Source organism: Simochromis diagramma, unplaced genomic scaffold, assembly GCF_900408965.1.
Source record: "Simochromis diagramma unplaced genomic scaffold, fSimDia1.1 OVJJ01000024.1, whole genome shotgun sequence".
Taxonomy (NCBI): domain Eukaryota; kingdom Metazoa; phylum Chordata; class Actinopteri; order Cichliformes; family Cichlidae; genus Simochromis; species Simochromis diagramma.
Genome location: NW_024387332.1, coordinates 4,055,401 through 4,083,025, shown reverse-complemented (window position 1 = coordinate 4,083,025; position 27,625 = coordinate 4,055,401). Strand labels below are relative to the sequence as shown.

General features: G+C 38.6%; 1 protein-coding gene across 2 annotated transcripts in view; it reads right to left on the bottom strand.

Moving 5' to 3' along the window:
• Window positions 1–25,156, bottom strand: part of pipox (pipecolic acid oxidase) — a 28,504-nt gene extending 3,348 nt beyond the window's left edge. The window contains exons 1-8 of one of the 2 annotated variants that reach the window (XR_005692368.1): window positions 24,935–25,156; window positions 21,924–22,072; window positions 18,089–18,302; window positions 17,484–17,666; window positions 13,110–13,262; window positions 7,982–8,131; window positions 5,161–5,236; window positions 1,391–1,525 (exon numbers count right to left, since the gene is read on the bottom strand). Coding sequence is in view for 1 of the 2 variants with exons in the window: in XM_040006402.1 (XP_039862336.1) it covers window positions 5,161–5,236; window positions 7,982–8,131; window positions 13,110–13,262; window positions 17,484–17,666; window positions 18,089–18,302; window positions 21,924–22,072; window positions 24,935–25,045 (1,036 nt within the window). In the remaining variant the exon portion in view is untranslated. The remainder of the gene's footprint in view (window positions 1–1,390; window positions 1,526–5,160; window positions 5,237–7,981; window positions 8,132–13,109; window positions 13,263–17,483; window positions 17,667–18,088; window positions 18,303–21,923; window positions 22,073–24,934) is intronic. The other variant, XM_040006402.1, reaches the window with a different exon arrangement.
• Between the last annotated feature and the right edge of the window lie 2,469 nt (window positions 25,157–27,625).

Below are 27,625 nucleotides of genomic sequence, written 5' to 3'. Positions count from 1 at the left end.
AACAACCCCATTAATACGTAATCTATATTTGCAACATTTTCTATTGCAGGCCTGTTAGCCCAGTGAGCGCATACTTGTCTGAGAGCAAAGCACTGGGAGCAGGATATTAATTACAGTTATAATTAGGTAAAGGACACGACTGCATGAAGACATGGAGAGGTGCCAGGAGACACTATAGATAACTGCAGGAGAGGAGAGGTGGAGTCGAGCAGGCCGCATGGGAGCCTCTGGCATGTTAATTAGAGAAGAACACAAATGTAAGAATAACGGTGGTTAAGAATCCTGATGTCTCCTGTGAAACTGAGGATACAACTATTAAGTAACTGATGGGTCCTGGAAAATCTGTCACTGGCCCCTAGAAATTCCCACTATAAATGCAGTTTACCAATCAATCAGTAAAGCTGCAATAATTTTTATATTGACCAAAAACAAATAACACTTCTGATAACTGATTCAACATTTGAGAACAAATAAAACTGGAAAGTTTTCTGCAGTAATAAAATTAAGATTTGAATGTTTGGACTTTTTGAATATTTTGATCAAATTATTGCTAATTACTGCTACTCAGTGCTGTGTATTAACTAATTCAGACTTGACACAAAACGTACACTATTATTACACTTGTCAATAAACAATATTTCAGACTAGACCATCTTCAGCTGTTGCTGTCAAAATGTCATAAAGAATAGCAGCTTGTCAGGACTTTTGTGCTGGACTTCTTATTACTTTCTCCAAAAGGCTCCCCGAAAAACCTTCAGAGATTAGAACCAGATATGAAAAAAAAGCTACATTTTTATCACATTAACTTCCTGTTAATTGAGAATTGAGTGCACAAATCCTGATGATCAGGAATGGCTGGATGATATGAGATCATGATCAGTCAACATGAATATCACAGTATAAATCACGTCCTTATTTCTGTCAAACTTAAAGGTTCCTTTTTATTCGTAAGTGCAGATGTGAAAATAAAAGGTTAATTTTGGTTAAAATTTTTATTTATTATCTGTCAGAAACTAAACTGGCCACTTTTGCCACCGATCTGTATTTATGGGAACAATGGCAACCTCATACTGTGCATATATCTCATATTGTGCATATGCACCATATAGGGCAAATGTGTTACCTAGATGTGAGTACAGATTTTAATATCTCTGGAAAACTGCATCTCCATTCTTGGAAGCTCTCAGACTGTAGATAATAAGAGGGTCTAAAGTTTTTTTTTAAGTGCATTTAAAGTCTTTAGACAATAGTAAGAAATATAGATTCTTTTCTTTCCTTTTGGTTGCAAAAAAACCCCCAATTATATTGATCTATATGAATTATTAGTTAGTCCTAAAAAATATGATGTCCCTTTTTTGTTAAATAACATTAATTAAACTGTCTTACTTACATTTACTAAAAGCAAACATCTGGCTCCTCTTTCTTTCTGCAACTACTCTTCATTTCTTTTTTCCTCTTTAGGCTGCTGCTCTGACAGAGGTGAAACCCTTGATTCCCCGAGTTCCGAGTAACACTGCTGTTCTTCCTGGAACAAGCAATGCTGATTAATTTAGCTGCTGCTCCTGCTGTTTTGGAGTTGGCACTCATCTGCACACATCTGGTGTACACAGTGCCAGCACACTTCTTGCTGTTCTTTGTCTTGAGCTGTTGACATTTTCATTTTAACAACGCCGCTGACTCTGTCGACTGAATCAAAACAGACACTGTTTGTTTTGTTTGACTGCTGTCACGGTGTTTTGCCTTTAATAAGTGATTGTGAGGATAATGCATACAGTAAAGGTGTCAACAAGCCTTGTCAGCTAGTTTCATGATGCTCAGAGGAGCCTGCCATTTTGGCTCATCTTTAGCTGATAATCCAAAAATGGAATAGGGAAAAAATATTTAAAAAACGAACTATTATTTCAATGTACTTTTTCAAAAACCATTTGTACCAATTTATTTATTTAAAAAAAAGAAAAGAAAAGAAAAATGTAAAAAAAAGCAAAAAAAAGCAAAAAAAAGAAACAGGCTGTGTATGTAACCAAGGTGTGTACAAAGGAGGTTTGATGAGATTAATGCTGGCGGAAACTCGTTGATCTTGTAAAGTCTTCAGTAAATTTATCGTTATTTTAAAACTCAGTGCTACTGTTTCTTTGGTAGTACAGCTACACATTTCAGCTCTTAAAATGTAGGTTTGATCATTTAAACATGATATCTAAGTGCATCTAGAGACATTAATGAATTATATGTGGAAATCAGTTCATGTGAATATTACTGACTAACTCTTTACAAACCATTAATGCACATACGTCTGATATGATACTAAAATAAATTTAAACCAACGCTGAGATTTTTCCAAAAATATTTTTGACACTGTCTTGATAAAAATTGTTACTTGTGTGAAAACATTTTCAGGTCGTATAATCTCACGCCACACTGAGGCAGACTGTGGGCGATACAAGCCTTATTTTATATTTCACATTACAGTACAAACACGATTCAAACGTGACGGCGGTGTTTTGAGATGTGAGAGATGTGCGACATTTAGCACAAATCTTGTGTAGTTAGTGTGTAGTGTAGTCAATAGTTTTGTTGTGTGTGTCAGAACAATGAGGCGACTGCTGAATGTTACAGGAGTTACAGGAGTGATACATCTCCTGTTGTCAGGCCTGCAGATATCAGGCTGTTGTTCTCCTTCATCTCATAGTGGACAGAAATTATTTTTTGGAGTGGCACAAATAATTTGTGTGGCATCAAATTTGATGCAGAACAGCTGCAATATTACTAATATTACTACTAGAGATGGACCGATCTGATATTAGGTATCGGTATCGGTCCGATACTGACCTAAATTACTGGATCGGATATCGGAGAAAAATAAAAAATGTAATCCGATCCATTAAATATCACGAAAGCACCTCACAAAACTTGCAACACGCCGTAACTCACCTCAGAACGTTAGCACGTCGGAGCAGTATGCATCACGTGATAGAGCGGCTGTGGCGTGCGGGACCTGTCGGTGGTCTGGATAGCATTTGGAGCTTCGCTAGCAACCCGGCATTTCATCTCCGACAAAGTTATCCCCGAGAGAAGTAAAGCAAGTGTGTAAGTCCATCTCTGAATGTTTGTAAAGCATTCCTGCGTTAAGCTTAACAAGCGACTGCCTCTTCTTGCTGCTACTTCAATCATGAAACTGCTTAACGATCAGCTGATCGGCTTTTCTGTTGCGAGTCCGTGTCTCTAGTTTGTTTTTGGCCCACTTTGCACCAGAAAGAGGAAACCAGTGGATAAACAACAGCAGCACGTTTAAGCTTGATCAGCTGTTGTTAGAATTTATTTAATATTACTTTCTACTCGAGGATCTTTTTCTACGTAGCTGACGGCTGTAACTGTGCAGGGGCGGATCTAGCAAAGTTTAGCCAGGGGGGCCGATAGGGCATTAACAGGGAAAAGGGGGCACAAAGACATACTTTTCTTTCTTATTCTCATTTAAAATGTCGAGCTTTTAATAAATAATTATCCAAATCTTACACCCAAAGTTTTAATTTGATGTAAAATGAATAGAAGTCAATTACTGTATATAGTGACTATTAAGTCTAATATACCCTAGTAAGCTATAGTACTTTTTCCTTTGGGAAGGTACCATCTGTGCAGTCTGCAATTTTGTTGAAGAAAGATGTTGAATCTATTTAATATTTCTTGAAAAATAATTTATTTCTGTGCATTTTTTTCACACTGCATCAAATTAAGGTTGATTACGTCGATTAAGCATCATGAGGTGGAGCGTGAGGGGTGGTTCCCTATTTTATATTTATTTATTTTTGTTGTTGCTGGGAGTTGGAACCCTATTAGTTAGGTTGCTTAATATTTATGCTAAGTACTCTTTAAAATACCAGAATAGGGAGGATGGTGTAGGTTTAAGTTTATTAGATTGATCAGTATTGCTGAACTATGAAATATTTTTTTTTGCATACAGGTATAACAGAATAGCTTTAGTGTAGTTGTTGTTTTAAACTTGAGTATGAACTTATACAAAATGCAGCAAGATATTTAAAAAACAGTTTTGTTGATTAAAAAACACTATATCGGATTCATATCGGTATCGGCAGATATCCAAATTTATGATATCGGTATCGGTATCGGACATAAAAAAGTGGTATCGTGCCATCTCTAATTACTACAGGACCAAAGTAGTTCAGTAGGGTGATTAAATCACACAGTGGTACACAGTAGTACTTATCTGCTATAATATGATAATTAAATAAAATAAATTTTACAAACTGTAAATAAAGCTAATGCCAGCATTCAATTTCCCCTTTTTATAAAATGAATCTCTTTGCTCAATGAAATATTGTTAAAAGGGACTTTTTCCAAAATGATTTGTTGAGGAAAAACAAACTCAGTTGAAGCTCATATTCATTGCGTTAAATCATTATCACGAGCATCTAAATGGAACTGCTGCAAGTTTATCAACTACAACACAGACTCAGAAACTAGTTCAGGAAAATGTAATTTTGTTTTGATTTTTTGTGATTTTTCTTGATTAGATTTTTCTGACTTTTGTGTCAAGGACCCAAGGACTTTGTTGACCATCAGGGATGATTTTGAAGAATTAGAAGGGATTAATGCAGAGTGTCCACAGCTGCAGGGTTTCCTGAGTGGAGAGGATACCTGTCTAGTGTTCATGACTACTTAAAATCCCCTTTCCCACAGAGCCCTTGTGCCTGAGGCATCACCACACGATGCACCTTACCTTGGTTCTTCGTTTTCAATATTAACTATTAACACAGATCTGGTTACGCTGGAAATGTCTCAAAAGGAAACGTCTACATTAAGAAATTAACACCTGCATTGACAGCAAAAAAATATTACCATTCCTATCTATACTTTGGTTTTTTGTGTGGTTTGAATAACTGCAATGGTCTGAAGCAGCTCCTGTCTGAAATTCTCAGAGCTAGAGTACTGACAGAATTAGCTGTTGCTAGGCTACAGCTACTACTACAAGTATGCTAAATGAAAAGAAACGTCCAAATATAAACTGACATAGCTATTTCATTAAAAAAGGAATTAACAGCAGTTTTGAATGAATAGAAGTCAGCTATTTATCCTGACAAATATGGCTAGACTTATATGTGCTACACATGTTTTCTTTCATTTTTTTGGAGCCATATTGTGCTGTACCTGAAAATCCTGCTCCAATCACGATGTTGCTGTATGCAGGGTGGTAGTCCAGCACAAAATGATGGTCAGGCGTTAGCTGCAAAAACAATAAAATATGAAGAGTTAGTAAATTTTAAAAAACAACAACAAAAAACCCAACAAAACAAGAAAAAAAATAATCAGAAAGTGCAGGTTGTTGTTTCAAGACGGTGCAGCTGTACCACTTTAGAACTTAAATCCCTTAGGCCCCTGCCTGCTTGGGTGGAAGAATGGTGTGCATGGTACTTCTATATAAGCCTTTATACTGCACACAGAAAATGACAACGATCAGACTCTCCTGTAAGCACTGGAACTGAACCCTAGAGTTTTCACCAAGTGTATCAAAGCAGCCCTGAATTCCTTGTGGGCAGCGGGACTCAGAGTGTTAACATACTTGGATAAATTTCTAATATGTATTTCTAACAGAGGGGATCCACTACATTTTTCTATCCTCTTCTTCCATTAACATCCAACTTATTAATGTTAATTTGTTAATTCAACATAACATCATAAGCGTGTTACAATAGGTGTAGGCTGCCGGGGGATTCCCATGATGCATTGAGTATTTCTTCTTCAGTCACCTTTCTCACTCACTATGTGTTAATAGACCTCTCTGCATTGAATCATACTTGTTATTAACCTCTGTCTCTCTTCCACAGCATGTCTTTACCCTGTCTTCCTTCTCTCACCCCAACCGGTCGCAGCAGATGGCCCCGCCCCTCCCTGAGCCTGGTTCTGTCGGAGGTTTCTTCCTGTTAAAGGGGAGTTTTTCCTTCCCACTGTTGCCAAAGTGCTTGCTCATAGGGGATCATATGATTGTTGGGTTTTCTCTGATGTATTATTGTAGGGTCTACCGAACAATATAAAGCACCTTGAGGCAACCTTTATTGTAATTTGGTGCTGTATAAATAAAACTGATTTGAACACACTCAATCTTTACACATCTGCTCAGCATATCAAGTACATATGCACTCAGCACCAGCACATCCACATCTACATAATGCATCCCTATGGAACATCCTATCAAACGTTCTTTTTTCCCCCTCACCTGACTGATGTATGTATTTTTTTTCCTCATTTATTTCAGCGTCACACGCAGTGTGCAACATTAGCTGCACACACACAATTATGGGCACACTAAGGTTTGTCACATGGAAAGTGCATGGAGCAGACTCCAGAGAGAAGAGGTTAAAGATAAGATACTTAACCACCTTAAAAACACTACAGGCAGATGTTGTTTTATTATAAGAGACTGATAGACCTGCTACAGCTACAGATGAACTTAAAACACCTGAGTTTCCTGATGCGTTCTCAGCCTGCTATAACTCTAGGCAAAGGGGAGGAGCAATTTTAATACATAAAAATGTTAATTTCACAGTACTCAACACAGTTATAAAGCCATTAAATTATCTATGCTTAACAAAAAGTTATGTATTGTAAGTATATATGGCCCAAGTGTTGATGACCCCTCATTCTTCCATGCTTTTTTCACTGCACTCTTTGAACACCTAGATTGCTCACTTGGTCTTGGGGGCAATCCCAACTTTGGACTAAAGTAAGAAATGGACAGGCTCATTAGAGCAGGAACTCCTACTCTATTGAGCCTCACTCCTGGAGCTGATTTGCTCTTCACAGTCCACCAGCTGTGGGACAGATGTGGTTGGGTATCTGTGAGCTAGCCTTTGTTCTTTTCAAAAGAAACAAGGGCACCAAAGGTGCTGTGGAAGTGACCTCACCCCTTACGTCTTAGATGTAGTGGTAGTAGGGCTTCCCATTATGAGACTCCTCACTTTGTATTCAGAGAACCCGGGTTACCCTGGTAACCAAACTTTGAGTAAATTAAATAAGTGTTATTTTCAAAAAAGCAGCAAGATTTAATGCACATTCACTCAAGAGTGCTGCAGCCTCTTCGTTCTGCTTCTTGTGGCCTTGTGAGCTGTTCCTGTCAAAGTCTTTATGAAAAATGTTTCAAAAACCTGTTTAACTCGATAAAAAAGCCCAGTGTATATGCATAGTGACCTCTGACAGAAGACCAAATTTGAGCACAACAGAAGAGACTAGTTATCTTCTTAAGAATGACTTGTTAAGTGAGAGAAGAGTTGTCAGGATTTTCAGGGATATTAGACAAGGTGGCCAAAATTTTATTGTCCTATTGCTTCAGTATGTGATCATGTGTTGGTGAGCAGCTGCAAAACCGCTTTAAAAACAAAATACATAAACCTAGTTCTGCACTGCATAAGATGAACCTTAGAACAGCATTAAAACCTGACAAGAACCTAAGTACAGACAGAAACTCACACACTTCACATTTTTTATTATAAACTTCATTTATTCTGATAAATCCCCTTGATACTGGATAGAATATATAATCTATCCAGAATGCAGAATAGAATAGAATATTATCCATTATCGAGAAAAGTCTGCATTTTTCATTTTAGCATTATAAATGATATTTTCATTGTTGGCGACAGGCAGGTTACCTTCAGTTTGCTTTTTGCTTAAATACCAACAGAATTTTTTAAGTTTAAACTAGTTTTTGACAGATTACTAAAACGTTGGTGTTTTCTTGTTTTTATGACTGGTGGTCTAACACATTTGTTAATCCCTGTCTGTGGTGAAGTACAGCAGACAGAAGAAGACCTTTTTAAACCTTATTTTGGGACACAGCTCTGTTTACTAGATTTGACTGGTGAGTCTATAAACGCAATACACAATTTATGCAGTAAATTTTCACTATCGTTTTTTTTTCTCTGCACTTTCACAGATGAAGATGACAACAAAAAACACAATGTTAACACTGTACCGTATACAAGCAGCTCTCCACTATAGCAGGTTCAGGGATGAGGCCAGGAAAGCAGCGGGCGATGTAATGCTGGAGAATCTCAATATCAGACCTGTCTTTCTGCAAATCTCTCTGGTCTGGGTCTGTCTTGCTGCCCATATGGTAGCACACCTGTAATGACATCACTGGTATTAGTTCTATATGAAAGTACCAAAAACTCAGCACATTTTCAGTGATATGAGGAGCAGAAGGACAGCTGCAGTATTGTGAATAGAATAGCTTTGCATTCTGTTATTATGTCATAGTAACAATTTTGCATCTGAGCATTTTGTGTTATGTGACAGTGGGACTAATTGTGGCTTTGGTGTTTATATCAATTGAATGACAACAGAAACACAGCTTGAATGGCACTATGCACAAGTTCACTGCAAACCTGGTACTTTTCAAAGGTGCAGGTGCACACAAGAAGCTCTTTGTTCACCATTTTGCAGTTTAGCAGGCTGTCTCAGATTGTTTTTGCAGCACCGATTGGGGTTATTCAGAACTCAATAAAATGCTTTATATTAAATGTAATAAGGCACGAGCATGTTCCGCTCATTTCAGTAGCTACTGTCGGTTAGGATGACTCTACAAAAACTTCCAAGGCATCTTTTTTTGTGCTGTTTTTATAAGCCAGTTTTGACACATACAGTCTTACTCGGAGACTAAAGGCAAAGTGAGAACCCTGAGGGATTAAAAGAACTGCTGCTTTGACTTTTTTCTTTAGGTTTCCTGCTTTAGAAAACTGCTTGGCAGGTCCCTGCTGTAAAAACAAACAAACTACAGATGAGAAAATGCCACCGTCTTCTGCTTCATTTTGGCATTCTTTCAAACTGTTAAATGGTCCAAGCATTGCTAGCTCTGGTGACTGTGTCTTCGAGTGAATAATGCAACGTGGCATCACCATCTGTCCTCCCGTTCTCTGCTGTGCATGTGGTCTGCTATTAGACTGTGAGCTCCTGCTGGCTTGCCATAATGCCCAAAATAGAGATGTGTCATCGGATGACATCAACTCCAGCACAAACCTTACAACTAATATGATGCCGAGGGAGAACAAATCACATTTTAAAGTCCACTTTGCAACAGCATTTCTGTTTTTAAAGAAAAGCATTAACAGTTGTGTATAACAAAACATTAAAAAACACTTAAAGTTATCTATTAATTGCCTTAATTAAGTTCTTTAAAACAATAAAATCTAAAACCTTTTTTTCCAGCTTTGATAAATAATGGTCAAATGTTAGCAAGACTTGCTTGTGAATTTGGATATACCCTCCAAACATGCATGGATTCATAAACTTTTAAAGGAAAACAGAAAACGTCTGAAGAGCAGATAAAATGTGGAAAAAAGAAGTGAACAGTGTTCGGCAACAACGTTGAAGAATGACCCATCTCCTAGAAATGTACACTTGTAACATTAATTACAGTACCAATTAATTTTGTCAGAAGGACAATTATATTATTATATGCAGTTCATATGTATTTGTTTAAAAGAGAACTCCAAAAGTCAAAACCCTACAAATACAGAGTATTAGGGCCACAATACTGATCACCTGAGGCGGGGTGGTGGTACAAAAACCGCATCTGGTCAGAAGGAAAAACAACACAAACTTGGAAGAGTTGGCCAGATTTGTACAAGATGAAATGGCTGGCAATGGATAGATGCAAGGCTGGTTACAGCTTTGTGCAGTAAATGCTGGATCACAAGACATGATAAGACAGTTGATCAGTTTCTTTCACTAAGATACCACACCCTTCTCCTCTGCCCAATCTACACATTATTGTGGATGTTGGGATTGTGAAACACTCCATCTACCATTTGATTCACCACCAACAGCATCTATACCCTGTGGGTCCTGTGCTTTCATTTGGAGCACTGCCTAGTTATGTTGCTTCATCAGAGTCTTATTGCCAAAGGGCAACAAGACCAAAGGACAATAAGCACAGATACTCTATTCCATAAAGGTAGTGACCCTTGTAACTTAAATAATCGCTGCCCCATCTCAAAATTATCTTGCCTAGCAAATCTTAGAGTCCCTCTTAGTGTCAGTTTCACACATATAGTTCATTTACTCCGATCTAAATCAGTTGATGATTTTGCTGCCTTTCCCTGTGATTTGACTTTTTTTCACACAGAGTAATAACCTAAGTGAACTCCAAGCACACCATAATGTCTCACCACAAACCACGTGACAATGTTCAGTTCAATTATTAGCAAGATGTGTCTGGGTGGCAGCAATAAAACTAAATACAGCAAGAAAGTGCTGTGTTCTGAACTACTGGAGAACATGGACAATTAGAGACGTTTGCACATCTATACTGGTGTGACAAAGTGTTTGCCCTCTTACTGATTTACTGTTGGATCCTTGTTTACAATTAAATCAAAATTCATATCAACAAGATATTAGATATTAGACAAAGCTAACCGGTAAACACAAAACACAGTTTCTAAACCTACATAGCCCTGTGTGAAAAAGGGATTTCCCCCTAAACCTAATAACTGTTTGGGCCCTTAACAGCAACAACTGCTACTTTTGATACATTTTAGAACTCTCTTATCACACAAACTTTAAAACTTTGTTAAAACGAAATACACGATACTTACAAGGTCACCTAAAATATCCAGCCAACAGTTCATATTCAAACATTCATAGTCATGAAATTTAAAATGTTAAACACTCAGGACTGTGAATGGATGCTAGACTCCCTTTTAAAAACCATGCGGACCACCTCTCAAGAAAAAGGCTTAAAGGCTGCATATGTCAGCAAGTATGCCACACTCACCCATTCACACAAGCACTGTTTTTATGCTTTGAAGTGCTTTCTAACTACCATTCACACACATTCATACTCTGATGGATGAATCGGAGAGCAACTTGGGGATGTTTAGCATGCAGACAACCTTCCGATCAGCAGATGACCTGTTCTACCTCCTGAGCTACAGCCACCCCAGTATGTGTTTCTTATCACAAAACATTTTTTGCACTTTTGTTGGACAAATAGATCTTGATCTCAATGAGACTATTTAAAGGATGCTAAAAACAATAATGATGACCCTAAATTAACTGCTTATAGCAGTTATGTTTATTATTATTTAATTAAAAAGTTATATAGAGTCCTTTCAAATAAAGGGTAACCAGTTATCCAACATGATTTCTACAATATAAAAGGATAAATCATCTGACAGAACTGAATATAATTTTAGTAATATGCCGTTTGGCATTGTTGTTCACTAGTTAGTACAGTCATCTCACAGCAGGGTGGTTTTGAGTTTGAATTCTGTATGGGGGTGCACTGAGATTCAAAGCACAGGGAACAATAGGCTGAGTGGCACACAAGAAAATGAATAACATGGAGATAAGGAAGTGAAAAAAAGAGACTAGAGTTCAAATGCCCAAGAATGTAGGCATATGAGTGAATAAAGAGCTCAATGAACTTACAAATAAGATTAAATAACTGTTTGTTGGTAATTTTATTACTCATATTCTTTTTAAAATATTAGTTATTTTTACTTTATGATATTGTTCAATAGTCAAAGGAGCTTGCAAAGAAAAGCGTCTGGACTTCTTTAAGTTGCTTGAAGACGTTTCACCTCTCATCCGAGAAGCTTCTTCAGTTCTAAGGTCAAATGGTGGAGAGTCCCAGATATAAACCTAGTGGGAGTTTCCCCCCACAGAGGGACAAAAGGACCCCCTGATGATCCTCTAATTGCCTGAGCCAAGGTGTGAAACTGGGTGTGGGTCCCAATCAGCCAGAGTTTCGGGTGAGCTCATTGTGAAACCTGGCCCCACCTTATCATGCGAATTCCTGAGGTCAGATGGCCCAGGATGTGAGTGGGCGTTAAGGCGTCTGGGAAGGGATCTCAAAACTGGATTATAGATGGCAGAAAGTTGGTGTCATAAACCCCCGCCTCTGTTCAAAGATGGTCGCTCACAGTGGACATAGATGCTTCTTTCACTCCTCTTTCAAACCATCTGTCCTCTCTGTCCAAAATGTGAACATTGGCATCAGATGGTGCATGCTGCATTTGGCCCTGTTTTTGCCTGTTCATGTCAGGGGCTGTGACCCAGCATTTTGAGTTTATTTTTGTGATTTCTTATATTATATTGAAAGGATATCAAGTTCCAGTATTATTATTAGTTGGCCTTGAGTTTTAGGTCTAGTTTAGGTTCTTCTATGTCTCTTTAGTTATGAGTCCTTTCCTGTCCTCTGTGTGGTCTGTCTTGTCCTCAGTGCTTTACTTTCAGTCATGCCCGTGTGCTTGTCTACCCGTGTTCTATGTTCTTATTGTCTAGGTGGTGTTGTCATGTCTACGTCTCTCTATGTTTCCTGTTTTATTTTGAAAAGCCTGGTGTTTCCATGTTTGATGTGTTTAGTTTTACTTCCCCTGTGGCCTCATTATGTTTATTCTAGTCAGCCGTTTCCCCATATGTTCCTACTTCCCCTACACACAAAGACTGTTTTCCTTCAGTCTTCGTCAGGTCGTCTGTGTTTCCTCCCACCACGTCACGTCAAGTTCCATGTACTTCATGTTTCATGTTCTTGTTCATCATAGTTTCTCGCACGTTCCTGGTCAGAATAATGTTGATAATGTTTGTTATCACAGTTACCACAGTTCAGTCATAGTAATCATAGTTTAATTTTTCCCAGTTTAGATTTTAGTTTAGTTTTCGCCCTGCTCGCCTTTGCTTTATTTTTTTATTCATTGTTTTCCAGCCATAATAAATGGCTCGCTTTTTGTTTAAATCCAGTGTTTAAACTCGTGTCCGCTCTTGGGTCCTCCTTTCCACTCCCACAGTTCAGCCACTGAACTTAAATAACACCCCTGTTATTCATATCCATAAGCTATACTCTGGTGTCGTTGCCTTCATTTGATTAAAAAAAATGTATCTGGTTGAGTACACAGCACAGATTTATATACCAATATTGAAGTGCTAGAAGCATTTACTGAGACAACAAAACCAAATGAGGAACAACAAAATCACATGTTGAAATCAAATTTTGAATTGATCTTTTATAAAGTCTACTTCCTGCTCACAGTTTGTATGTTAGAGGTAGGTATGCAGTAGTTTCTGTGTAAAACTTCACTTAAAGGCCCAGTTACATGACGTACCTTCATCAGTCCTGGGTACTCATTGGACGGAAGTCCGTAGATATGCACTTTGGACTCCAAGCATTCAGTTTGTACGAAGCAGGGAAAGCGCTGCTTCATGCTATAGGACCCAGGAACCTTCTCCTTCCAGTAGCACACGTTGATCTTTACTACCTGCAGTAACATAAAGTCATTAGCAACACAGTCAAGGACCTCAAGACTGACTGTATATTTATACAGCATTGACCAGCTTGACCAAAAAAATAAATAAATTAATGCAAAATGCCATGCCAGTCTTGGTACTCGTTGAATGCAGGGTTTCCCCACATATGACTGAATTGAATTTATTATAGTTTAAACATATTGTATAATGTATAGTCTAAATTTTAAATCTGAATATTACACATTTGAAACAAAATTAGCACGCTGATATCAGCTTGCAAACACCATAGTAGCTAAAACTTAAAATATACTCATGCATAACACCTCCTACTGCAACCTACTCAGATTTATTTCCTCTGAAACAAAAGTGCTATTACAAAAGTAGCTCTGCAGTGGTGAAGCGAGAATTAGGATTTAATGAAACGTACACATGCTTGTACAAATGACGTCCATCAATGGATAGCAATAATAAGGACACATTTTTCAGGAGCTTTTAGCGTAATGAACTAATAGGCCGTACGCTCATTCCCCGGGACAATAAAAATTCTGACACAAATGCTCTGGTGAGCCAATGTGCTCAGAGCTTGTGCTTTTCCGCCAGTTCACTCAAGCATGACATTCAACACCTTTTCACCCCACCACCACCCCGCCTGAATAATGCAATTCCAATATCACCTCCACTTCTCCACTCTAACAGCTGTCTGCTTGTTTTCTCATCACCTTCTCTTTTCAGGCTGTGTGGCATATTGCAAAATGGAAAAGACTGATTTGCTGAATCAGGTCTCTTGAGCTGTTTAAATGTGGAAGAGAAATTATTTTGTTTCTGTGGCATCTTCAGATGAATATAAAAGGGTAGGAAGGACAGTATCCCCGTGATAAAAGGGGTGGGGGAGCTGAACTGGATTGGATCTCATGCACTGCATGAAAAAAGTCATAAGTTAATATTCTAAATTAATAATATTAGTCATAAGGCAATACATATGGTGTGTTTGTCACAGGCATCACTAATTACATGCATCTACAGTCAGGAAATAATTTTTCCTCCCAGGATTTTAATCTTCTAGCATCTTTCATTTTGGAGAACAAACCTCTCAGTCCATCAGAACTACAGGAGCTGTTTAGTTCACATCATCTGTGATATGCCCACCAAGGAATTTATCCGAGTCCACAGATTTGCTGTTTATGCAAAGATTGCTCATGTAAAAAATATTATTTGCAAAATTTAATTACAATCTTTTTTGTTTTGCCCACAATAGAATTATTTCTAATAAACCTGGCCACAGCTCATCAACTGAACCACCACTGCTGCTGGTGACTCATGCCCTTATTTACATTTGGATTTAGCAGGTTTTGCAGTTCATTGCAAAACTGACTCAGCCAAGCTAAAAACGAGCACACAGAAGCAGTTAAAATGATTTGGCAAAAAACACAGCGCCTATAAAGCACCGGACACACTGAATTTTGTTAGCTAATTTTACGTTTCTGAACATCATTTTACATCTTACATTAAATGACACGTGAACGGTTATGACTCCGTCACACTAGAGTAAAAATAGAATGGCAAGCACCTAAAGGAAGTTATCTGGTGGTTGTATTGAATTTTGTCACTTTCAATAGCCCATTGCAAATAGCTGTTGCAACCAAACGTTCATTTAGAGATTGTGAGTGAAACACCCTCAGCCTCTGGCTGACCAGAGGTCGCAAAGCAATTACACATGTCACCTGGTGGGAGGCAATTTCTTTCTAAATAACTGCAGTCCGACTTGGACTGATTGCAACCACTGACAAATTGACAAATGTCTGCAAATACTTGCTGTCTAATTTGAAAAGCCAGACAAATTCTGCAACAGGGAAAATAAATCCATCCATCCATCCGTCTGTCGATAGAGCCTAATCAGAGACACCCACACTGCCCGCTTAAGCTTATCCAGCCTAATACAGAAACCTGGTTACAGCAGGATGATTATGTTAGGGGTATTTACTCATATTTAAACTGAGTCATACGAACTGTCAGAGTCCTCGAAGCACAGGCTGAGGAGTGGCACCAAACTCCAGCTTATTAATCAACCAAAGGCCTTGTCCACCCTAACTGGAAAATTTTATTTGTTGTTATCTATTATCCGCCCGGCCCTCACTCAGAATTTCTGATTTCTCTGACTTTTTATCTGATTTACTGCTCAACTCAGATAAAATAATTATTGTGGGCAATTTTACCAAAAACCCTGACTGATTATTTCTAATAACATTTAAATTAACAATAATGAATTTCACAGTAGTGGGCAATACATTTCATCACAGTAGATGTCTTCCTGAAAGTGCTGTAACTAAGTTTAACCTCCTCAGACCCGAACTCTTCCACGGCATGAATTTTTAGTTTCTCTTTCATATTTGGGCATATTGGGACCCAATGAATGCATAAACAAAAAAAAAAAAAAAACAAAAAAAAAAAAAAAAAAAAATCACAAGATTTTTTTAGTGTTGTTCAATCAGTGATGTGCCTTGGTACACAAAAAAAAAAATCACAAGATTTTTTTTTTTGCCCGATTTCTGTTTCTAAGAAAAATGAGAGCCACATATGAGGCTATTCGTTTTAAATTTTCATAAAACAAAGGCAGTATAATGTCCTCATGAGTGGATATCAGGCCCTTGTAGAGCAAAATTTAGTATTTTGATCTAGACAACCCAAAATGTGATGTCCACATATGTGGACGCCAGGTCCTAGGAGGTTAAGGATATAATTCTGCCACTTATCTTCTTCAGTGCCATGTGCCAACACATGAATAGAGCAGACAGAGCAGCTATCAGAACTCTACTCCAACAGAGGTCGATTAGCTTGTTAACAGTATTACATCTTCACTGCGTACAGCTCTGAACACTGTGACTTCTCTGAAAATGAAAGCTTCAAATCAGAAGTACTTGATTCCCTGGTATAACTCAAATGTGTACCAAGGCACATCACTGATTGAAGAAAATAAGAACGCTAGGTTTCTCTTCAGCACTGTAGCCAGGCTGACAAAAAGTAGAGCTCTGTTGAGCCAAGCATTCCCTTCACTAGAAAAGACTTCATCAGTTACTTCACAAATAAAACTGTAACCAAAAGAGAAAAACTTACTCATAACCATCTCACGAATGTAATATTATGTAGAGCTACTTTCAATACCATTTATATTTATACAGACTTTTTATCTCCAATTGATCTTAGGTAATTATAGACTAATCTCAAACCTTTCTCTTATCTCAAAAATTCTTGAAAGAGTAGTTGTAAAACCAATAGCTGATCTGATTCCTGCAGAGGAATGGTTTATTTGAAGAGTTTCAGTCAGGTTTCAGAACTTGTCACAGTATATAAACAGCAACAGCAACAGTAAAGGTTACAAATAAGCGCCTTTGACAGTGGACTCCTCTCTTTGCTTGTCCTGTACATCTTAGTGCAGGGTTTGATACCATTGACCATATTTTATTAAAGCAATTAGAGAATGCTGTGGCATTGTGCTGCGGTGGTGTGAATCATATTTCTCTAATAGACTCCATTCATGTAAATGGAGAGTCCTCTTTACACACTAAGGTTAATTATGGAGTTCCACAGGGTTTCTTGGTAGGGCCAATTCTGTTTATATTATAGATGCTTCCCCAAGACAATATCATTAGAAGGCATGGCATACATTTTCATTTTTAATGGAGATCACACCCATCTTCATGTGTGTCATCTGCAGTCCAACGACATAACTCCTGGTTTCACTGGGACCACAAACCCCTCCTCCACAGTAAAGTGGTGAGTCACAGAAGGGATCTGGTTGTATTCTGGTTATAGTCCAATAGAAAATCAAGGGTGCCAATGTCATTTTTCAGTTAAATTGCCATCCCACAGCAACTACATTATTTCTAAAAGAATTATGAATTTCTGTTTCAAGTCTGTAACATGAAACAGAAATCTATGTCATAGAATTTCTATTTACATTAAGAGTCCAAAATTTCTATTTATTGTGACTTAAATTAATTAAAAATCACAGTTAATTGACATTTAATGGGGTCAAGTTGTCAAAATTCCATCTTATTGCTTTTTGATGCACCAAAGTTGCACCAAAGACAGCAGCTCACTCGGCCCCATTCTTTGAAATAACAGTTTCAAAAGCAACAAGGACACTAATAACTTTCTTATATTCACCCTGAAAATACTGCAACGCATGTACAGCCGTATAAACATTGCACATTGTATACTGAACATTTTAATACCTCTAGTGGCAACTGTAAACCAGTGTTGGCCAGCAGTTTATTAGCCCAGGGTCCAGCGGTGATCACCAAACTCTTAGCATGATAAACACCCACAGAGGTTGACACTCTTACAACAGGGCCAGGCTTGATGTCCGTTACCTTCTCGTTGTCTCTTATAACTCCACCTAATTTCTGAAATTGCCCCTGTAAAAGAAGAGAGCAGCAAAACATTTGAAATTCCTGTTATAGCTGTTAAATGTACAGTAATAGCTACTGGAACGAATGCAAGAAATGTATATGGAACTTTGTAAAGTGGATGATGATTAATGGACAATGGGTTCAAGTATATTTAATTTATTATGAAAAGACAAAACAAAAACAGATTCCTCATACTGACTGTCTTTGAGCATGCAGTTAAACCACATTTAAAGTCCTAAAATATTTTGGAATGCCTGGACTTGTTTTTAGTAATGATGATATCATTTTTACTTTTTTATTTAAAATATTTCATTTGTTAAACTGGAATTTTTAGACTTGATTCTGTCAAATTTCAGAACAAACCAAAACATCCACATTCACACACTCAAGACACGGCACAAGTCCGTATCATGTTATCAGTGGTATACCTGTACGGTTTTGAGTGTGCGGTCAGCAAATAGAACTCCAGCAGTTGTATCCACCAGTGCTCCGTCTCCCTTAGCCAAGTTGACATTGGGAATGTGCTGACTAAAGATGTCATGGGTCAGGACAACCATGGGAACCTTGTTTGTTTGAAGGGTGTCCTTAATATTTTGGTAATTTTCACTCTTCTCTGGCCCCATAACCAGGAGCCCTGTTTGTCTGAAAGTGGAGATTAGGGGAAATTTAAGGCAGCATCTTGAAAATAAATCTTCAAAAAAAGAAATTAATAAACTAGTAATTGACTTTAATAGAGTGCAATGTTAACTTTGGCATTAAAAAAAAAAGAAAAGAAAAGAAAGTATCATAAAGAGCTAGCTACAAACTGCACTGCTAAAAAAATGATAAAAAAAACCCCACTTTAAGTATAGCATCAAGTCAATTAAACTTCTGGGATATTGATCTGGTCAGTTAAATAACAGACAGGATTGTTAATCTGTTTCAGCTGCTTTGGCACACTAGAGGAGTTTTGGAGGTGGACAACTGACAATTTTTTCTTCCTCATCTTTTCTGACCTTTTTTTTTTCACTAATTTTGAATTTGGCTAGGATCAGTGTCGTAACTGGCAACATAAAGTGAAACCTGGACCCGGCATGTAGTTAGTGAAGGATATCTTGACTAGGCCCTAGAAGGTGCTTCACCCATCAGTAGGTCTGGTGTCTGCTCCTTTATGCAAGGAGGAATGGGATGAGTGATGGCAGAGCCCTACAAAATGACCTTCAACAAACCAGTAATGTGAATATTCTGAGGGTTATGAGAGCTCTACGTCCTTGAATGGGCCCCGTGTTCACTGCCTGCCACTGTGGAGCTCAATTGGCATTTTCCATAAATTAAAAAACCCAAGTACTCATATTCCACCCTTCATACAGCTCTAGGTTACTTGCCAAGTGGTGAGGACCCTTTACGGTCACACAGTGACTTTGAAGTGGTGGGGGTCAGACACAGGTGGAGCCACACAGGTATATCACCTTCCTAAAAGCATAGAGAGAGGCTGAAACCACATTTCTAGTTAAGGAAAAAATTCAACCATCCCCGCCTCCCTCAATTATGATAACTATCTCACAATAGAGAGCAGATACTGCTGCATTGCAACAGCGCTGAGGTGTTCTCTCCCCTGATCGTTCACACCACTTTCATAGAGATACATTTTGAAACGTCCCTAGTTGTGACAGTGCATTCACAGCCTTATTGGTTACCTGAGCATAGAAGACAAATTGTTCATACAGAATTTGGCTGAAAATGGAAGTAATAGAAGAGTCATACAGTGCGTAGTGTAGCTCCATAGTTCTTGTGTTGTAGAAAGATGGTTCTATATGTTTCTGTGTCAACTACTGAAAGGTGAACAAGGTATCACGCCTTCGATGCTTGTTTCCTGCGGGGGAACACGGCGGGTCTGTGTGCCGCGCTGGAATGGTAGCGCTGTGCAGGGCGGCTGCTGTGTTCGCTTCGGATTACTCCTCACCCCCCACCCAATCCTGTGGCTTGTCATGTCTTTCACAAAGTTGTGCTGTGGACATTTATGTGCTTTTTGTGCAGAGGAGTTTTTTTGTTTCCTGTTCTCATGCTGTCCTACCATGGAAGCACAGCACGAGTAGAGGTCTCTTTTTTTCCTCTTGTACTTTCCCATTGTAGTGTATATATCAGTGTTTTTCTGTAATGCTACCGATCTCCGACTTGTATCCCCATGTAATGTCTGTGTTGTGTGTGTAAGGTCGGGGGGGGGTCCCATTTCACTCCAGGGCAACCTGCATGTGGCAAATAAAGCTTTGATTGATTGATTGATTGATTGATTGATTGTTTGTATCACGGTTTCACTTCCGTTCAGCTTGTTTGGAGCCCCCGCCACTTTTCAGTGCCTCATGGACCGGGTGCTGCATCCACACACTGCATATGCTGCCATCTACGTCATCATCCACAGCAACACCACAGCGGAGCACGTGCAGCAGGTGGATGCCACCCTGGAGCCCCTGTGGCGGGCGGAGCTCACGGTCAACCTGAAGATGTGTGCGGTTGGATAGAGGGAAGTACAGTAGCTGGGCTACCACTTGGGAGGTGGGCAGGTGTGTCCACAGGTGGAAAATACAGCAGCCATCGCATCTATGGCTCCACTGCAGGGGAGGGGTGGTACAGGGCAGTACAGCTGTATCGCATCCAGTATTCACACTCTGGAAAGTTGCTCTGCAGTGTCAACGGTGTGAAGACAAAACTCAATATTCAGTTTATATAAATACAAGCACGAAAAGTGTTACATGCCGTGACTACGGTTACAAAGATACTGCACAGTTTAACGAGAGATGGACTCAGCCAGTAAACTCAAGTTCACTAAAAATCGAAACGTTAAGGACCTTACCCGCAGAATATTAAGTTATCATATACCATCAGTTCTTTGATGCATTAATTACAGATGGTGAACAAAACTATGAAACCAAGTAATAAATGGACCCATTAATATCACCTGTGACATCATAGTGGCTGGACATCATTACTAGTGGTAATACCCCAGCTCCAGTGTGTTAAGTTATTGAGTCCTATAGTGAGAGGGTCTGATTCAGTGATCTGTCTGAGAGATAACTGACCCACCCCGCACCAGCACTGCTTTCACAAAGCCATTCCGAAATCTGTCAGCAGCCATAAGTCACTTGCAACCACAGCTTAGCCATTCATCACACAATTTAATGTGTGTGGCTGTGTGCTTGCAAATGTGTGACAGAGAAAGCAAAAAAAATCATGTAGACTCATAAATGTGATACGTCATTTGACCTGACCTGACATAACAGGTGACGCGTGGTACAGCTTCAGCTGATGGATGTGCTAACACACTGTCATATACATGACAGGGAAAGGAAGATAGTCCAGAGGGTAGATTTTAGCTTAGCTCTTGCTCTTTTTTTAATGGCTTATATTCTAGAAGCAGCTGCTCAAACCAGCCTGGCTTGAACATTTCTCATTGTGATGCAGTCATTTTTTTAACAGCTCAAGGGCACAGGTGGCCTTTACTTGCAGACCCATCAGTCATAAGCTGTAGACCAGGAAATTCGCAGTATTTCTAAGGAACATAATGTGAGTGTGTTCTGGTACAACAAACTATTATTTTGAGACACAAATAATGAAACAATGTGCTATCAAAATTACTGGTAATGAGACAAAAATGGGACAGTTTAAAGGAATATGATCAGGAAAGTGAAAGTACTGATGGGGGTTGCACACAGATTTATGCCACTGTCATGTTTATAAACAAACTAATTCCTCCTCACTCTGTGAATGAAATGAGGTTCTGAAAGTTTAAAAAGGAAAGGAAAAAAAAAGAAAAAGACAAAAAGGCACCGTTCCACATGTAACCAGGTGCTAAGAAACTGCTTACAACTCAGTATTGCACCTTAATAGCCGTTCTTTTTCCCATTCCCGTCCATCAACCATAGAGCACACCTTCTCTCTGTGCATTAAAACTCGCGCTTCTGTCTGGTTTGCTGTATGGTTTATGCCACTTGATTTACGGCACCTTGTCGCTCTCCGACTTTCAAAATAAAAGCATCCACTCCAACAATATAATAGTCACTCATAACTTTACAAACTACTTTACAAAATATTAATGAGGTTATTTACACCACATTCAAAAGCATAGGAGCTGTCAACGGCCAATTCAGTGATGCTGGAGGTAATGAGAAAGTCATGCATTAATAGCTCCTGTAGATTGAGTTGTTGCTCTTGTGCGTACATAGCACCTTGAACGTAACAAATCTCCTTGTTCTGGGTTTTCTCTCTGTTCTTCTGCTGACTCCTTACCTGTACAATTTCACTCCTGCCTCCCTCTCCAGCTGAGCCCACAGTTCATAGCACTCCTCCATCATGTGGGTGTAGAAGTTCTGCTCGTAGGCCTTGCGGATGATGCGGGTCTGGCCATGGGAACTCCCTCGGCTGTGGGGCAGTACAAACTGGAAAATATAAGCATGAAAACAACTGGTTAAATTAATTCTGCATTGAAGTAAGAAAATGCTCAAAAGTACATAAAACTGCAGTCTCGTGACAGGCCGCAAATATCATTATGACTCATTTACTGTACATTTTTGTATAAACTAAAGACAACAAGACCAGCTGAGGAAAACCAGACCCAGTCAAAAAGTATATAGAAGGGGAAGCCTGAATACCTTTGAAATGAACCCTTAGCTGTCTTCAGTTCTTTGTTACGTTGTACTGTTTGAGTGTGTTCCTCACGTGTTACCTGTTTAGGACTACTTTTGACTACATCTGGACTTGCTGCCTTACGTAACTAAAGCTTCTTTTTTCATTTATTGAAATCTGTCTTGAAGTCTGCATTTTGGGTCCAAATTCTCCACAATCATCACAGAATGACACATCCAGTAACATGGACACAGTCAATGGTGAGGGACTGACAGCGACGCACTCCAGACAACGAATCCCTACATTATGGGACTCACTTGGCTATTGGAGGACTTCAAAGATACTGATCCCTCCCTGCCCAATCCTCTGGTGATAAGAGTGGCCGGTCTCTGCTTCACACCAGCCTCTCTACTCTCCACTCACTCTCTAGCCTCTTCAACTGTCTATTCTCCTCCACCACTGCCACCTTTATCCCAATCCAGGGGAAAATGGTCTCTGCCTAGGCCGCCTTAACAACGCCAGACTACTCGATTGGGGTTTGTCAGAGGCACTTGCTGCTCCAGCACTCCAGTCCTCCTTTTCCTGGAGAAAGCACAGATCCCACTGCTGCTCCTCAGCCTAAAACCCACCTCTGTAAAGCCAGGACACTTTACTTTTTTAATTCATTGAGAAAAACAGGCACAACCCTAGGTTTCTTTTGAGAATTCTAGCCAGGCTGACAAAGAGTCAGAGCTCTGTTGAACCAAATATTTCTTTAACTGTCCCACAGATGTATCAATAAGTAGGCCAGCTCTAATAACTGCTGATATTAGATAGGTCTCTACTATCAATCTTTCTAAGTTAACTTCAATAATTTCTTCCTCTAAACCATCAATGTGCCTTTTAGACCCCATTACTGCCAAGACTGCCCAAAGTCCACCATGAATTAATTCTTCAAGTTTAAAGAGGATGATCTGTCTTTATTGACAGGCTTCGTACCACAGGCTTTTAAGGCAGTGGCAAATAAACCATTATTCATAAAGCCATTGTTTGATCCTTAGCTTATTACAGGCTAATTTCTAACCTTCCCTTTACCTCAAAAACAGTTTACTGATCATTTGTAAAGTAATGTTTTTTTTTAAGAGTTTCAATCAAGATTCAGAAAAAAACAGCACTAGTGAAAGTTATGAATGATATTTTTTTGTGGACAGTGGACTCATCTCTGTGCTTGTACTGCTAGACCTTAATGCATTATTCAGTACCACTGACCACAATATTTCACTGCAGATATGACACTGCTGTGAAATAGGAACTTCGCTGCAGTGGTTTTGTGGGGAGTCTTCCTCGTACACAAAAGTAGCCACAAAGTTCCAAAGAGTTATGTGGTAGGAAAAAGTACATTTTACACATACTTCCTTTAGGCAATATTATTACAAAACACTGCATAAATTTTAATTGACATCATTGCTATAAAAAAATTCTCTTTTTTTTTCTTGGGACCAGAAAGAGAGAGCACATTTCTCCCATATTAACTTCTACTCATTGCCTCCCTGTTCAATTCAGAACTGAATTTAAAATCCTTCTTCTTACATACAGAATCTTAAATAATCAGACCGCGTCATATTTTAATGACCTTATAGTAACTTTTTATCCCAACAGAGCACTTTGCTGTCAGACTGCAGGCTTACTGGTGATTCCAAGAGTTTTCAAAAGTCGAATGGGAGGCAGAGTCGTCAGTTTTAAGGCCTGTCTACTCAGTTCAATTCAATTTGATAAAATATTATTTATGTAGTCAAATCACAACAATTTTTGCCTAAGGCATGTTTCCTCTACTGTGGAATTTATAGAAGTAATAACCAGCAGCTTGATAAAAATGATAAAGTCAGAGTTAAAATACAATACAGTTTGCATGATTAACTCCTTCAACACAACCAGTGTGTCAGCTTCTAAATGGCTCCCCTCCTCAGGGTTTGGGAGCTTCTTTTTTTTCTTTAAATTGGCTAAACCCTCCAGGTGAGCTTCCTCCTTTAAGACGTCTGGAAACGACTCCGAAAAGGGAATAAAATGAATCAGGAATGAAGAATAACGTTTTCAAACTATGAAATGCATAATGTTCACCCAACCTGAGAAACTCTGATACCGTCACTACATCAGAGTTCAAACGTCTACGCTAGGAAGACCAGGACCACCACCACCTCAGGGATTGTGGTAATGTTCTGAAATAACATTACTTTTAATACTTGTTTTTCTTTACTCATGTATTTATTTTTAATTTCCATACCCTTGGCTCTACCTTCTAATAATACTAATATGAGACTTAAGTAGATGCACAGACACAAATATTTCATTTCAAATACAAGGACTACTTGTTTTGCTCGCCTTTGTCTGTGCTGTATGTGACTTATCTGCTTATTGTTTCACGTATCTGTATATTGTTTTGTTTAAGGAAAATAAGAAGTACGCTAAACTTCACTGCCTATCATACTCGTGAATTAAGTAGTTTTACTTTTGATGGTATTTTCCTAACTACTCTTTCATACTTTCTTCTTTCGTGACATTTTCTATGCATTCTATGAACTTGTAGTCAATTATAAGTAAACTGTAATGGAGTACTGTTACAGTGGAACATAGAGAAACCTGATTAAAATGCAATGGGTCAAGTTAGACTCTTGACTCAAAATCGTTTCATGACGCACCTGCTCCAACAGCAGAGTCTTCTTGTTCTTTTTTGCCAGCTGATAGGCCGTAAAGGAGCCCTGGACGCCTGCCCCGATCACTATGCAATCAAAATCTCCGCTGGTCGACATGTTTAACTCACACACAGAGCTCACAGATCGAGGTCACGCGTTTTTAAAAGTGCTCCACAGATCCGCCTACTAACGCCAGGGGAAGGACGAACAAAAGCCTCCAGGAACTTTGCCCTGAGTGTTGGCGGTCAGGAGCCTGGATTTCCGCCACGCCGAGCAGGAACCGAACGCTTATGCTGGACCGAGCTGAACTCTTCGCGGTTATGATCAGAAGTGTGTTGTGTTGTTGTCTGGATCTACGTCAGGTCCGTTTGACAATAAAGCACACCGCATAGCAGGAGTGCCTGAAAATCTTTCTGTAGGGAAAATATTGCCACCAGTACATATACTGACAAGGAGCCAACTCTGCAGCTCAGCTGTAAATGTTCAAACTTCTTTTGGGCTGTATTTGGTGCCTCGTTTTCTGCTCATAAATCAGACGGACTACTAAGAATATATGATTTAGCCAAGGCCACTGGGAGCAAAATATAGAATTAATGGTGTAATATATTTCGTTTAATTTGTATTCTTGGACAAAAATTTCAGGAACAAAAACACACACACAAAAAACCAAAATATTAAATAAATAATAACTGTATGTAATAGTAGTAGTAGTAATAATAATAATAATAATAATAATAATAATAATAATAATAATAATAATAATAATAATAGTAATAATAATAATAATAATAATAATAATAATACCTATTTGAACGAATACTTTTGTTCTAATAATCATTTATAGGAATAAAAGAAGTGTAAAGACAAAAAATCCTGCAGGAAAAAAAATGTGAAAATAACAAAATATTTAATATTTTATTCCTTTATTTGTTTTACTATTTTATAGTGCAGAACAAAATTGAAGACAGTCTTTCAATTATCTAAATAAACAAACAGAAACAAAAAACTGAAAACATTTTCAAATATTTCAGAAGAAGCAGCTTTAATAATTCATCCACACTTCAATTGTCTGTCACAGAAAACCTAATGATGAACTAATTTTACAACAGAACTTAGGCAGAATTCACATTTAGTAAAAAAAAAAGTGTCTTCTAAATGGTGCAAGTAAACACTTCTCTGAAATATTAGTTAACATACTGTGGGCAGGCCTGGTCTGGGACTAAAATCATGGGTCATCTGTGGCAGGGTCCTTCCAGTTTTATCTTGCCTTTTCCAGCACAGCTAATGCAACACTCAGCAGATCAAAGTGCAGCTGTATCAGTTATATAACCACAGAAAGCCTACTCAGGCCACAGGTCACTTCTCTGCAGCCCTGGAACAGACAGGTAGAAATGTAATAATTTCATTGTGTAATATTGTGGCACAGTAAAAAACAATAAATGACGTAAACTTTGTAAAGTTTTACAAAAAATAAATTTTTGAAGTTGAGGTCATACCACACAACATATTAGACCATGTCAAAAACCTGAACCAAAATAGAGAAGCAGTGTGGGAATAACTTCACACAATGATTCATCTTTAGCAGCCATAAGTTTAAGTAATTATGATGTAATGAGAGACCTTGTCTGTTTCTCTCTTGTGGATGAACTCTTTTTTTTTTTTAATCACAGGCCATTTGTTTATGTACAGCTCTCTTAATGCCTTGGCAGAGCAACAAGCCTCGACTTTGACTTTTTTTTTTCTTTTTCAGGTATTGGGTTATATTTGCTGGTGTGCTCAGGATCACTGACATGTTCCATGACGTAGTTTTTGCAAAAATCCAGCTGCCAGACAAGCTTGGATCACACAGAGGAGTTCATGATCAGCTCATTTTTTTCTGACTGCAATGTCCCGGGGTGTCGAGTGACTGCAAAACAAACTGAACAAATCAGTCTTGTCTTCCATCATGTGTTTAGCGGCAGGGTAGAGGTTACACACAATGGTGATGTCTGGTGTTGTCTGTCCAAAAGACATTGTTCCAAAATTCTTATGCTAAGCTAAGTTCTTCCACCTTTTAGAGAAAAAAATGGCTGCCCCTTGGTAACTCTTCCAACGAATGGATGGATGGTTGGAGAGGTTGGAACAACAATCAACAAGTCTGCAGTTAGCTCTTGAAGAAAAAAATCAATTTTGCCTCTGAACATCATCAAAGTGGATTTTAAACCAAAGCAAAGATGCGACTGAAGTACAGGCTTTCAACCATTCAAGTCTTTTAGGAGTAAGGCCTTAAGTGTTAGAAGTGCACCTATTTGATTGTTTAAAAAGTCCCCCAAAATTTAAGAACTAAAAAATCTAAGATAAATTTAAATCTAAGGATTTAAAAAAAATACTTGATAAGATCCTTTGCAGTCAAAACTGACAGTCTGAAGTCTAGAGCGCATGGACGTGGTCAGATGCTGTTTATGCAACCTTGCTATGCTTTGCCAGGCTTTAGCTGCAGCTCAGTTTAGTTGCTGCTTGTTTGTTTGTCCCTCTGCCTTCAGTTTTGTCTTCAGTAACTAAACAGGATCCTCTATTAAATTGGGATCGGGTGACAATGTTATAACAGACTGTTTCTTTGCCTTGAGATATGTTTTGGTTTCATTTGCAGGATGCTTTTAATCCCTATCCATTTGTACTTCATCTAATCAGGGAGTATAGCCCTGTACAGTCTTGAAG